The following is a 14701-nucleotide window of genomic DNA, read 5'->3' as shown; positions in this document are numbered from 1 at the left end:
AGTGGAGAGAATGACCAATTTAGAGAAATTTTCAGCTTCCACATGCCGCTTATTCATATCGTAATTGTGTCCTTTTCTGGTAGACGAGAATTCTAGATTGTAATACCTGTCTCTGGGGATTGTATGTTCATCACTAGTAAGCAGTAAGCTGGTTCAAGAAACAAATTTTGAGCTCCAGAGCACCTGCCCTGGGTGATACACACAACACACGTGAATAGCAAAGAGGTGGCAACAACGTGGCTCTGGTGCCACCACTCTGTCTACATGTGTCCATGCTAGACCCTGATAAAAGATCACAACACTCTCTTGCTAACCCCCAAACAGCCCAGAATGTTTTCGAGACAACACGCCCGCTGTTCCTGGCATAGCACTTTTATACATTTGTTCAAGAAACGTTTACCAACAGCTTCTATCTGGTTCTAGAGGAACAGGGATGAGGCTGAAGCAGAATCCCTTTCCCAGCGAGAGAGGTGCAGTGGGGAGGCAGACAAGTTCAAGATTCCCATAGGGCGGCATATATTCCATGGACACAAACTCAGTATATGCGAAGGAAATGGGGACTCTTTGTCGTCATTCATTCTTTTTTTTTTTTAATTTTTTTTTTCAACGTTTTTTATTTATTTTTGGACAGAGAGAGACAGAGCATGAACGGGGGAGGGGCAGAGAGAGAGGGAGACACAGAATCGGAAACAGGCTCCAGGCTCCGAGCCATCAGCCCAGAGCCTGACGCGGGGCTCGAACTCACGGACTGCGAGATCGTGACCTGGCTGAAGTCGGACGCTTAACCGACTGCGCCACCCAGGCGCCCCTGTCGTCATTCATTCTTATAAATCTTCTTTGGATTTTATGTCCCACCATAGAATCTGTCCCTTCTAACAAAGGAGAAGCTCAGCCATAATAGCTTTCTCTAACTTTGGTGATAAACAAACCTCTATCGACGCTTTCAATGATCAGGTTCATGCAGTTAGTATAAGCAAGCAAACACACGAACGGTTTTTGATAATCAGTGAATAGACACAATAATAATAATGAGCAGCTTTGGTGTATCCTCTCATTCATTCGTTCAACAATAATCATGGAGTGATTACTGTGTGCATAGTTCGCACTATGGATAATGTAAGACTGAACAGGCAAGATTTGGCAGAACTTCCTGCCCTCAAGGGGATTGCATTCTAGTAGGAAATAAGGTTGACCCTGGAACAACATTGGTTTGAACTGCATGGGTCCACTTTGCGAATTTCTTTTTCTAGTGCATCAAATTTCCTGCTCAGGAGTATTGAGAGTAGTTTATATTTGAAAAATAAACCTGAATCTTCTTTCACTTGGAGATTCTCCTCTTAAATATTTCAAGAACTAACCTTAAGGGTGATACCTTCTCAGTGACTTAGACAATAATAATTTTATAACTAGAAAAGTTTTTGGTACACTTATTAGATAATCATCAAGTAATATTCACTAACTGGACAAAACATTTTTAACTAGACCTAAAGAATCTCATATTTTGGTTCTTATAAACCAAGTTGTAAAGATTTTGAAACATAATCAATTAACAAAACAGAAAATGTCACTGGATATGAAATACAAATTGTAAGCAACAATGATTTAATAATTACATGATCAATTTGCTATTAAATATTTATATAAAATATAAAATGCATGAAAAACACTTAGGGTTACGTACCTTTGTTATCATTTTTCTCCATTTCTTTTAGTGCTTGAACAAACGTCATCTGACTTTCGGTGAGAGGCCAACTGTTATACAACACCAAACACCGTATAATGTACTTGTTAACCTGTGAAATAAAATGTAATGTTTAAGCACAAACGATAAGAATAAACATAGTATAAATCTAATAATTTATTATTTTAAGCACATAAGTGCATATTTTTCTGGATCATGTAATCATAATTTGATTAAATGCTATCACATGTTCTCCAAATTTTGTAATGCCACAGTCTATAAAGTTTATCCTCACCTCCTCACCAACACCCACCATTTTATAACCTACTATCAATAATTTTTGCATTCCTGTTTAAAAATGAAACTTATTTACTTTACATTTGTTACTTATCAGTTTTGGAATCAGGATTCCATGAATCTCTTAAAAACAATTAGGAAGTTTGTATTGTTTTTCTGTTTTCTAGAACAATTTATTCCTTAAAAGTCTATTAGATCTATCTGGTGAAGTCAGTGGGGCCTGTGACTTTTGGAAAGTAAAATTTTGATTATCATTTCAGTTGTATTATTCTTTATTATTATGATTTCATATTTTGTATTTTTCTGCTGAAGCAGCTTTGACAATCCTCTCCCACCCCAGGAACTTGTTATGCCTTTTGCCCTAAGTTTTAAATTCACTAGCATAGAGTTGTATAATAGTTTACGTTTTTGTTGTTGTTGTTTTCAAAACCTGTTGCTTGCAGCTATATCTCCACCTAATTTTAGTTCTGGATTTGGTTTATTTTCTTTTATTTTTCTTTTTTACGAGAAGCATGTTCACTTATTATTTTTTATATTAGAGAGAGAGAGAGAGAGAGATAGAGAGAGAGAGAGGGAAAGAGAGCACGAGTAGGGGAGGGGCAGAGGGATGGAGAGAGAGAATCTGCAGGCTCCAGGATCCAAGCTATTAGCACAGAGCCCCACGTGGAGCTCGAACTCACTGGCAGTGAGCTCCTGACCTGAGCCAAAGTCGGATGCCTAACTGACTGAGCCACCCAGGCGCCCCGCATGTTCACTTATTAATCTTAAAAAAGCTTAGGGTTCATGAATCTTGCTAAATTTTGTTTCCCATTTTATTAATTTCTACCCTCGTTTTCATTAAAACTTTTTCTTCCTTTTTCTTTGAGTTATTATTTGGCTCTTTTTCTAACTCTTTTGTTTTGATAGCTTAGCTCATTTGTTTTGAATCATTCATGCTTCCTGATGAATTAATCTAAAAACGAACATTCTACTGAATGCTGCTTTAGATGTAGCTATAAATTTTGATTTGTATTTTCTAGTTGTTACTGAGTTCTTTGTATTCATGGTTTCTTTTGTGATGTTCTTTGTAACTAAAGAACTATTTAGCATATTTTACTTTGTTTCCACATTTATGGGATTTTAGACTGTTATTTACTGATTTCTATATTTTTGCGCTATGTTAAGATAACACCTATATAATATAGTTTGGTTTTTATTGAGGCTTTCTCAATAGGCTATGAAAAGTATATTCTCAGTGTATTCAGGGAAGTGTTCTATATAAATGTCTCGAGAATTAAGCTTATGCTTAAATCTTCAAAAAATTTTTTTAATGTTTATTTATTTTTAAGAGATGGAGAGACAGAGTGTGAGTAGGGAAGGGATAGAGAGAGAGGGAGACACAGAATCCGAAGCAGGCTCCAGGCTCTGAGCTGTCAGCACAGAGCCTGATGCGGGGCTCAAACCCACAAACCTTGAGATCATGACCTAAGCCAAACTCAGACGCCCAACCTACTGAGTTACCCAGGCACCCCTTATGCTTAAATTTTCAAATCCTAGGGATCATATATTCTTTGAGCTCGGTCTGTTGGTTTCTGAGAGTTGCATATTCAAGTCTTCAACTGTTAATTAACTTTATTTTTCTCTGTAGTTCTAAAGAGTTTTTGCTTTTAATTCATTGAGTCTTGACAGGTTATACTATATGTTAGTCATGGTCATTTTTAATTGTTATGTTCTTCCTTTTATTTTTATACAATATCCTTCATGAATTCTATGCACTGAGATATTAATGTATCATCACACTTCTTTCGGTTCAACTTTAAACTTTCTGTGCCATTTTGTTTAAAAGTGTCACTTTTAGATTATTTATAGTTGGATCTTAATATTTAATCTGACTTTAGTTTTCTATTCTTTTAATTGATTAATAATTTGGTTTTGTTTATTGTAATTAGTTAGATCAAGATTTATTTCTGGTTATTTATTTATTTATTTATTTATTTATTTAATTTTATTTCATTTCCAATGGATAGATCATGTTTTCTTCTGTTGCTTTAAATTACATGAATTGTCATATATATATAGTCATGTTAATTGTTTTATATATATATACATATATATATATGTATATATATATAAATATAGGGAGAAGATATATTATATTTCTATATATTTATATATATATATTTATATATATATTTATTTATTATATTTATATATATATATATATTTATATATATATATACATATATATATACATATATATTTATATATATATAATTAATATATTATATATATTTATTTATTATATTTATATATATATATATATAAAAATATTTATTATTTATATAAATATATTTATATATTTATATATAAATATAGGAAGAAATCATGAAGATTTCCTACTGCCACACGCAGTAATGTGAACTGAGTACTGAAAACAACTCTGGGTGTATTTAGGGATAAAGGTCAAATAATGGCAGAAAAGGAAACAGGATCAAAAGAATTGCTTAATTTGTAATTTTACTCAAGTTCAACCTTACTAATCTAATATGGTACATTTCCCACTTAATAAAAGAAAATAAATAGAGCCCTGCTTTGGGTGCATCTATTTTAAAAATATATATATATATATATATATATGTATATATATATACATACATTTTTTTTTACCTTAAGGCACATGCAAATTAGAATTTATTAATATAAGACTTTTTCCGGGGCGCCTGGGTGGCTCAGTTGGTTAAGTGTCTGACTTTGGCTCAGGTCATGATCTCACCGTTTGTGAGTTCAAGCCCTGCGTTGGGCTCTATGTTGACAGCTCAGAGCCTGGAGCCTGCTTCAGATTCTGTGTCTCCCTCTCTCTCTGCCCCTCCCCTGCTCATGCTCTGTCTCTCTCTGTCTCTCAGTAATAATAAATAAACATTAAAAAAAATTTAAATATATAAGACCTTTTCTGTAATTATAGAGCCTCCCAATTCATATGTAACATGATATTTTTAGATCTACATTATAGGGTTAGTGTACATATTAAATTTGCTATATATTTTAAAATCTCTGCCCAGAGAAACTATTAAATAATGTCTTATTCCTTAATTCTGTTTATACGGGTGGCATTACACTGGTGGGATTGCATATGGAAAGAATCACATACAGTTCATTGACAGTTTTTAGGAGGAGAAGTCTTGTAATTTTTGTCAGATTTTTAGAAGCAATACCATTCATTGAATGATTCTCTTAAATGTCAAGATACCTGCTGTGGCATGCTAGCATTTTCTTCTATGGTGGGCATACTGATCGGTTCCTCGTCCAAAATAGGCTGACCAGTGTCTACTGTTGCACTTACAGTTCGACCCTTATAGGATTTCTGACTTCCCTGGGTGGATTTCTTCTTAGTGTACAATTCTTGCTCCTTCTTGGATGAAGTCTGCACTGCAAGAATCTGCTTGCTAGCTGAATGGAGAAATACCACACTTAAGTGAAAATGTGTGAGATGCATAGTTATGACTGTGTTATTTAGGTATATCCTTTTATAAGACACTCAGAGGACAGGTAAATTTGTTTTGTTTTAATAAGATAAAAAAGCAACATCACTGGCTTTGGAAATATTCTGGTCTTAAACAAATTTACCATAGTAGCATGTGATTTGCATACAGCAATGCATATTCTGAGCAACCACTGATTATATTAATTATGGTATATCATCAACAAAACTGAGCCTTACACAGTCGTATGAAATAAAATATTTTACTATCCCTAGTCCATAATACTTCCCCAAAGACCCAATTTCTTAGATTGTAAATTTTGTGGAAAATTACAAATTTTATCTTAATCTTACAGCATGAGTACTGGTAAAGATCTTGTTCTCGAAAATTATATGACATATATTGAGATTCTTTAAAATTCCCAGGAGATAAAGCAAAACCTGAAGAGGCCTATATTTAAGATTTTGTTGCAGGGTCACTTCCAAGCCTTCTACATCTTTGCAATGGAGTTTATTCCTTCCTTAGTACAGTAGAATGTTTGCTTACAGAATAAATATCACAGTCTGTCATATCTTATTTCACTACAAATATCATGTACACACACACACATTTCTTTTTCTTTTCTTTCCTTTTTTTTTTTTTTTTGCAGGCAATTTTGACAGGGATACTCTAGAAATACAGGTCATAAAGAATTCATAAATGAATATGCTTCCAAGAGGAGCAACTGAAAACATTTAGAAAGAAAAAGGAATTTCAATGTCTACTTACATAATAAATAAATACAAATTAATAGCATCCCTTTAAAATTAATGTCCCATTTGAAATCTAAATAAAGAAAATATCTAACTCACAATAACAACTCTATCAATATCTATGGAGAAATTTTTAAATCTGTGAAATATAAAATAAGTCATGGATAAATGGAAAAAATAGCTTTTTACTTGCATATGAATTCAAACAACAAAGTTATCTGTTCTCAAATGAATCAATCTACATATTCAAAGGCAATCAGAAGGAAAATGATAGATTTTTACATTGTTTGAGGGGAGTTTGAAAAAACTGTATTGAAGTTCATCTAGAAATACAAATGTGAAAATGGAAGTATCTTGTAAAAGAAGAACAATTTTGGATAGTGGCTATAACTTTGGATTAATTTCTGAATTCTGTCCCAATTATCCTTCTACTCCATTTCTATTCCCTTCTTTGCCACATGTAAACTCATAAAATTATTTTTCAAATGTTTGTGTGTAATTCTCTTGGAATAGTAATTTTTGAAGTGAAATAATGATAAACCATATGACAAACCAGAAACAGTGTTTGACTCCACTAACTTCAATCAAAGGGATTTGGAGAGGAATGTTGGGGTTAACTAGTTGTTTAAAGAGAAAACAGGAGGCCACAAATACTATAGGAGAGTTGCACATAAGTGCCTGTTGACATTTTAGAGTTAAGATATCCCTGCGTGAACACAACTATGAAATCTGTGTTGAGTGGAATAGAGTGAAGAAAACAGAACCAATTTAAAGAGTAGGAGCATCATTCAGACTAGCAAAACTTAATGGTACTCTGATGGTCTTCATGTACCAGAAGGAAGATATAAATGGCGTGCAGGCCAATTTGAATGAAAAGCCACACGCAGTAATGTGAACTGAGTACTGAAAACAACTCTGGGTGTATTTAGGGATAAAGGTCAAATAATGGCAGAAAAGGAAACAGGATCAAAAGAATTGCTTAATTTGTAATTTTACTCAAGTTCAACCTTACTAATCTAATATGGTACATTTCCCACTTAATAAAAGAAAATAAATAGAGCCCTGCTTTGGGTGCATCTATTTTAAAAAAGAGAGAAAAGAAAAAAAATATATAAATATTAGGTAGAACATAGGTAAAAAGTTCTTTTTAGTAATTTGCTTCTATACTTAAGATAATCAACACAAGCACTATTGGGAATGAGAGTTCAGGAAGGATGCTGGCTATAAATTGTTATGTAAAGGTCAACTATAAGATATAAACAGTTATTTAAAAAAAAGACACAATGGCAGTATTCAGGAAAAGCACAAGGGATTTCTTCTTCTCTTGTTTATAATTTTCTGTCTCAAAACTTTCTACATTGGCCAATGTATTATTTTTATGGTCAGAATCAAGTTACTAAAATAACTGAATATGTAACTCAGTATCTCTGTTTTCCGTTATTTCAGAAATAATTTTATTTTATTAATTAATAGTTCTTGTGACTATTACATTGAAAGTAATAGCTTCAAAACTTCTGTTAATTTTAATACATAAGAGTATTTTCTGAAAAGAATGAATGAGGGATACAAGAACAGTGAAAAAATCTTTCAAAATAATATTTTAATTATTTCAATTAAATATTTATATATTCATATTAAATATGAAATATTTATATATTTCAATTATAATATTGTAATTAGAATTATAACAATTTGTTGATCTTCAGAGACTAATTTGACACACAAATGCAATCGTTTTTTAAAATATTTTACTGTAATATCAGGTTTTACAGATTTAAATATTTATTTACTATTTTCTCTTAAATCATTTTAAAATCAGTTATGTAAACATAAATATCTACTTATGGATCTAAATAACAAATTTAAAAAGCCACACTTACACTGGGAGCTCACAACTTTTTCACTCCCCAAGAAGTTAATTGCTGGGATTATAGCCTGGCCTTTCCCAATGGAGCTGACAATAGTTTCCTCATTTTCTAAGACCTGTAGCTTGATGAATGCATCTGATTTGGACGTCCGTACGTGCACTGTAACAGGATGTGGTGAAGCAACTTTAACTGAATACCTATAAGGAAAAACATTTGATTTGTAAGCACTTTATTGATCTTCCCTTAAGTCAGTAAAAGAAACTGTAATTAGCTGATATGAAAATCTAAAAGTAAAACCATTTTGTAAAATTGACCCAAAACCTAGAAATATTATCGCTATTATAGACTTTGACAAAAGATCTCAATACGCTATGGTAAAATGAAATAGGTGTAGGACATTCATTACCATCAACTCCAAACAGGAAATGCAACTTTTTGTTTGTATATGATAAACACTTATAAAACATGATAGATCTGCAAACTGACACATCAAATCTTTCCATTATACCCTCCTCTCCAGTCCAACAACAGGCAGCATCCTTCAAAACCTCACTCTTTACCATGTTTTCTTTGACTCATAAAAATACAGAGAAATCAAAATTAGTACCCAACGTCTATACTCTTGACCATGCAGGTTGGGAATCTTACAAAAAGATGGAATGTGTAGTATATTGCCATCCCAACCCCTCCCTTAATGCAACTGAAGAGGTTTTTGTTTTATCTTGTTTTTATTTTTCTTATTTTAGGTAAATCCTCATAAATAGGTGAATCCCCTATAAACTTTCAATTTCTCTATAAATTTTGCTTTTCTGTGTATCCTCTTTTTTTGTATCTTAAATCTCCCCTTTTTTTTAAATTTATTTATTTTATTTATTTTGAGAGAGAGAGGAGAGTGCGTTTTGTTGCCTTTAAGGTGAAATGGAAATCTCTTGCCTGATGAGGCCCCTCAGGGAAGGGTGCTGCTAACCTCTCTGGCCTTACTGCTTGCCATCACCTCCTAGAACTCCACTTTGCAAACAAGTATCTTCAATTCCCTAAAAAGGTCACACACTTCTTAATTCCTGAATTTTCACATATGCTCATGAAGCAGTTCCCTCCTCACCTTCCCCCAACTCTGCTTGATAGCTTTAGGACCAGCTTCTAGGATGAATTTAGGTATTGGGTTAAATATCACTTCTTAGTCTATTAGTGGCCCTGCAATGTGATACAGTGGTTTCCCATCAGAGTCGTTAAAATGTCTTATCATAGGGGCGCCTGGGTGGCTCAGTCGATTGGGCTTTCCAACTTCGGCTCAGGTCATGATCTCACTGCTGGTGGGTTCGAACCCCGCATTGGGCTCTGTGCTGACAGCTTGGAGCCTCGAGCTTGCTTCGAATTCTGTGTCTCCCCCTCTCTCTGCCCCTCCCATGCTCATGCTCTGTGTCTCTCTGTCTCTCAATAGTGAATAAATGTTAAAAAAAAATTCAAAAATATGTCACAATTATTTTTTAATTGCTGGAATGTTTTCCTCCCACTTCTTTCCTTTATTCCCTTGCTTTCTAATAGCCAGTGTGCAGACATATGACAAAAGGCAGATGGATTAAAAAGAGAGCTTTGCCCCTTCTATTACCTACAGTTCATATGTTTTCTGTTAGTATTTTTTCTAAACTTTTACCTACATGTGAAATACATAAAGAAACATAAAAACAAAAAATACGCTTGGGATATACTCTATATATCGTTCTGTAATTTAATTTTATTACTAATTATTTTACATTACAAAATGTATGCATGTTTCTTAAAAGAAAAAAAAAGTTCTAAAATACACATAAATAAAGGGGCACCTGGGTGGCTCAGTTGGTTAAGCGTCCGACTTTGGCTCAGGTCATGATCTCACGTCTCATGAGTTTGAGCCCTGCATCTGGCTCTGTGCTGACAGCTCAGAGCCTGGAGCCTGCTTCAGACTGTGTCTCCCTCTCTCTCTGCCCCTCCCTAGCTCGCACTCTCTCTCTCTCTCTCTCTCTCTCTCAAAAATAAATAAATATTTAAAAAGTTTTTTTTTAACAAATAACTAAAGATTAGAGGGAAAAGTAGCCAGAATACAGTAAATTATATTTGTGCATATATTGTCAAATAGACTCAGGTGTTTCTTTAGAAGACAAATTTACCAATACATATAGAATCTTTAAAACATATAATCTCTTTAAAATAATAAATAGATAATAATAATTTACTTTAATATTTACAATAAAATGTGCCTATCATACCTCTATTAATAGTGTAGAAAATTTAGAAATGGGAAATTTGTAATAAAAACAAAAATAACCAAAGTAAATTGTTGCATATTCATACAAATGATTACTATGTAATCAAGAGTTTATAAAAAGTTTCAATGGCACTGGGAAGTGTGCACACTGTAAAGTGAAGTAAAAAGGTCAGATTATAGGGTGGCTTTGTGGACTGAGTGTCTGACTTCAGCTCAGGGCATGACCTCACAGTTCATGAGTTCCAGCCCCGTATTGGGTTCTCTGTTGTCAGTGCAGAGCCCTCTTTGTATCCTCTGTCCTCCTCACTCTCTGCCCCTCCTCCACTCACCCTCTCTCTCAAAAATGAATAAACATTTATTTTAAAAATTCAGGTTACAAAATTTTAATTATGTTATGATCTTAATAATGATAAACTGTGATTAGAATAAAACACTACACAAAAATACAACAGAATACTAACAGCGATTGCTTCTAGGTTGTTTGATTACAGGTGACCTTTACTTCCCTTTTTTTTTAAGTTTATGTATTTATTTTTTGAGAGAGAGAGCACATGCAGGGGAGGAGCAGAGAGAGAGGAAGAGAGAGAATCTCAAATAGGCTCTGTGCTGTCAGCGTGGAGCCCAACACGGACGGGGCTTGAGCCCATGAACTGTGAGATCATGACCTGAGCCAAAACAGAGTCTGACACTAAACCAACTGAGCCATCCAGGCACCCTATTTCCTTAATAATATATTTATATGTTAAAAAATTTAACCGTGGTCAAGCCCAGAGCCCCGTGTATCTAGAGGCTTAACCTCTCTGGCCACAGTCACTGAAGGACAACATGTCAGCACCCATCTGGTGGCCAAAAAAATGCCAATTTCAGGTATTTCCCTCTTGCCATATACTATATATTACATATAATACATATAATATACCTGAATAAAATTTTCTTGTCATTGGGTATGTAGTAATCCCTGATTTCCTTTATGGTGAAGGTATTGTTTGGAGAGTCTCGAGATAGGCATGGGAGTGGGTTATAAGAACCAATGAGGCGCAGTTTCCAACGTGAGGACGATACATATGTGTCACCAGTAAATGCTTCAGCCACGAATGTGTAGCCTTTCTAGAGAAAGAGAATTAGACAGAAGTAAGTCATACCATTACTAGTCTCTCAAATGTACACCATAGGGTTTCCTAGTACTAAAATGCTTTATTATCTTGACAAATGTAAAGATCCCAAGATCTCTTGATAAACAAAAATTACTAGCATTAGGTTTTGAAATCCCTTTTAGAAAGTCCCATCTTACAAGTTTCCAGAGAAAATGAGGAACTCTAACACTTCTGTTTATGCGGATCCCAATCTATAACACAAAGTGCGTAACCCTGGGAGAGGATTGCTATGTTTTCCTCCAATTCTTTTAATGCTCCTTTAGGCAGATTTTTATCATCACATCATCCTAGAGTATCCCAGTAACTTCTTACTTGATTTCCCTGTTTTTTTTAAATACAAGATGAGAAAAGCAAGAGTGCTCAGGGAAATTAGTTCCCTTGCAATATCAATTGGCAGATAAAGCTATCAAGTTAATAGCAGATATGGTTCCAGGGATCCCACATGTGAGTATGGGGATGAGCTCTTCAGGTTGTGGAAAAGAAGCAGCTGAGAAACCTGGGATGATGTCATAGTGGGTAATAACTTGGTTCCACATAATTGGCTATCCATCGGCCCAAAATGCCAGTGAAGCAACAGCATGATATCATAATGAGATACAAAAGTTCAAAGCAATTCTGAGTTTATAATTCCAGACACTTCTTTTTTTTTTTTAATTTTTTAATGTTTATTTATTTTTGATAGAGAGGGAGAGTGTGAGTGGGGGAGGGCAGAGAGAGAGGGAGACACAGAATCCTAAGCAGGCTCCAGGCTCTGAGCTGTCTGCACAGAGTCTGACTCAAGGCTTGAACCCTCCAACTATGAGATCATGACCTGAGCTGAAGTTGGATGCTCAACTGACTGAGCCACTCAGGAGCCCCAAGACACTTCTAATAAGGAAGAAAAATATAGATTTGCATTCCAGTTGATTCTGATGCAAAGGACACTCTCTTATGTGTTTAGATTTCCAGAAACGAAATATGAAATACATAAGACAGAATGAATTCAACACATTGCCATAAACATCTAGGAATATTAACCAGAATTATAATACTCGTAATGAGATGAGAATCACTACACCAATAGAAACTTTTTGACATTATATTGGGGCAAGGAAATAAGGGAAGATGTACACAGATTTACTGCTCTTTTCATTATTATTTGAGTTTGTGGTACAAATGCATTAAAGAAACAGAACAAAATTACATGACTGATTTTGTGTTTGCCTAGTCTCAGAGAATAATTTTAAGAGGGAAAATAAAGAGTTATAAAATGGTAGGATACATATTGGTAAATGAAAGTCTAAAGCTAAACCAGTGATAGGGTTTTAAGAGAGAACCTGACTGTTCTAAACTACTTCAAGACTCCTGAATGACAGTAACGTAATATTTAAATATTTGCAAAAGACACATATAGTAAAGGACCGTTATCCAAAATATACAAAGACCCTTAAAACTCAACAATAAGAAAACAACCTGGTTAAAAAAATTTTAACAGACATCTCGCCAAAGAAGATACACAGATGGCAAATAAACCTACAAAAAGATTCTCCACATCGCATGTTATCAGAGAAACTCAACCAACCATGAGATACCACTACATACATATTAGAATAGTGAAGATCCACAACACTGAAAACACCAAATGTTGATGAGGATACAGAGCAACAGAAAGTCTCATTCATTGCCAGTGGGAATAAAAAATGGTACAGACACTCTGAAGGATAATTTGGTGATTTCTTATAAAACCACACATATTCTCATTATTCAGTCCAGCAATAGTGCTTCTTGGTATTTACCCAGAGGAGTCGAAAAATTATGTCCGTACAAAAACCTGCACACAGATTTATGTAGGTGCTTTAGCCATGGCTGCCATAACTTGGAAGCAGCAAAAATGTCCTTCGGTAGGTGAATCAATAAACTTTGATACATGCGGACAATGGAATATTATTATTACAAAGAAATGGGCTATTAAGTCATAAAAAGACAGGGACAAAATTCAAATGCGTGTTTTTAAGTGAAAGAAGCCAATCTGAAAGGGTTACATACTATAAGATTCCAACTTTATGACATCCTGGAAAAAGTAAATCCCCACAGAAAAAAGATCAGGGATTGCAAGCGGGTGGGGGGAGAATACATAGTGGATCACAGAGGATTTTTATGGCTGTGAAAACCCTCTTTATGATGCCGTAATGATGGCTACATGTTATTTTATATTTGTCCAAACCCAAAGAATGTACAGCACCATCAGTGAACCATAATGTATAAACTATGGACTTTGGGAGATTATGATGTGTCAATGTAGGATGATCAATGTAATAAATGTGGCACTCTGGTGGGGCACGTTGATAATGGGGGAGGCTATGCATGTGGGGGGGGGCAGGGCGATTATGAGAAATCTCTGTACTTGCCTCTCTATTTTGCTGTGAACCTAAAACGCCTATTTATTGTTAATATAACATGCAATGAAGTCTTAAAAATTTTTTAATCTTATTTTTTTTAATCCCTAAAACAACTCAAAAGAGCTATTCAGTTTTTTATGGAGTTAGTATTTTTTAAAATTTATTATTCATTCCCATACACCAGTATTCATGTCTTAATTTGTGCAAAATACTGCAAAGAATCATAGGCTGAAATGAACTTTCAAAGTCAATTACAGCCATAGTTCAAAAAGAAAGACGAAAAGGTTCAAAGTTATCCGGCTGAAGAATGAAGAATCAGGGAAAAAAAAAAAAAAAGTCCCAACTTGCAGCATAGGTATGTACTGCCTTTTGTTATCCTTCCCTCTTAGAGGAGATAACCCAAAACACAAAGATGAGATTCAAACAGAGAGGCAACATGATTTGAGCGATCATCAGATTAGGATCTACCATCTGGCAGAAATAAAGTGTCAAGTGCTTTTTAAGGAATCTGTGTATCCCTATAAAAGACTGGGGGTGGTAGGTAAGGAGTGGCCACGTAATCACAAATCTTCTGAAATATTTAGGGATAGAGTAAAAACCCAGAGGAAATGAGGCAACCAGCTGATTTGATCAAATAACAGGACTAAATGAACCCTTCAGCTCCATTTCCATTTTAAGAGTTTGTATGATTTTATGCTTTTAATAAGAATTTCCAATGCTTTCCTTTTGTCATACCTTCTTTGGAGAGAAGACAAAAAGAGAGCTGAGAGGTGAATGTTCTAGCACTCACGTTAAATACCTCAGGTTGTCAAATAAATGGGACTTCTAGAAAAAAAGACCAGGACCCTTATTCCTCTTTTAAGCAGAT

At 34.4% G+C, this 14701-nt stretch overlaps 1 protein-coding gene across 7 annotated transcripts in view; it reads right to left on the bottom strand.

Annotated features, from left to right (window-relative positions):
• ADGB (androglobin) overlaps positions 1 to 14701 on the bottom strand; it is a 164331-nt gene that overhangs the window by 31581 nt on the left and 118049 nt on the right. For all 7 annotated transcript variants that reach the window (XM_058735558.1, XM_058735561.1, XM_058735560.1 and 4 more), the window contains 4 exons: positions 11221 to 11408; positions 8069 to 8253; positions 5205 to 5404; positions 1682 to 1793 (listed from right to left, as the gene is read on the bottom strand). In XM_058735558.1, coding sequence (XP_058591541.1) covers positions 1682 to 1793; positions 5205 to 5404; positions 8069 to 8253; positions 11221 to 11408 — 685 coding nt within the window. The remainder of the gene's footprint in view (positions 1 to 1681; positions 1794 to 5204; positions 5405 to 8068; positions 8254 to 11220; positions 11409 to 14701) is intronic.

The sequence above is a fragment of the Neofelis nebulosa genome, chromosome 6 (assembly GCF_028018385.1).
Source record: "Neofelis nebulosa isolate mNeoNeb1 chromosome 6, mNeoNeb1.pri, whole genome shotgun sequence".
Lineage (NCBI taxonomy): Eukaryota > Metazoa > Chordata > Mammalia > Carnivora > Felidae > Neofelis > Neofelis nebulosa.
This window is presented reverse-complemented; position numbering and strand designations above follow the sequence as displayed.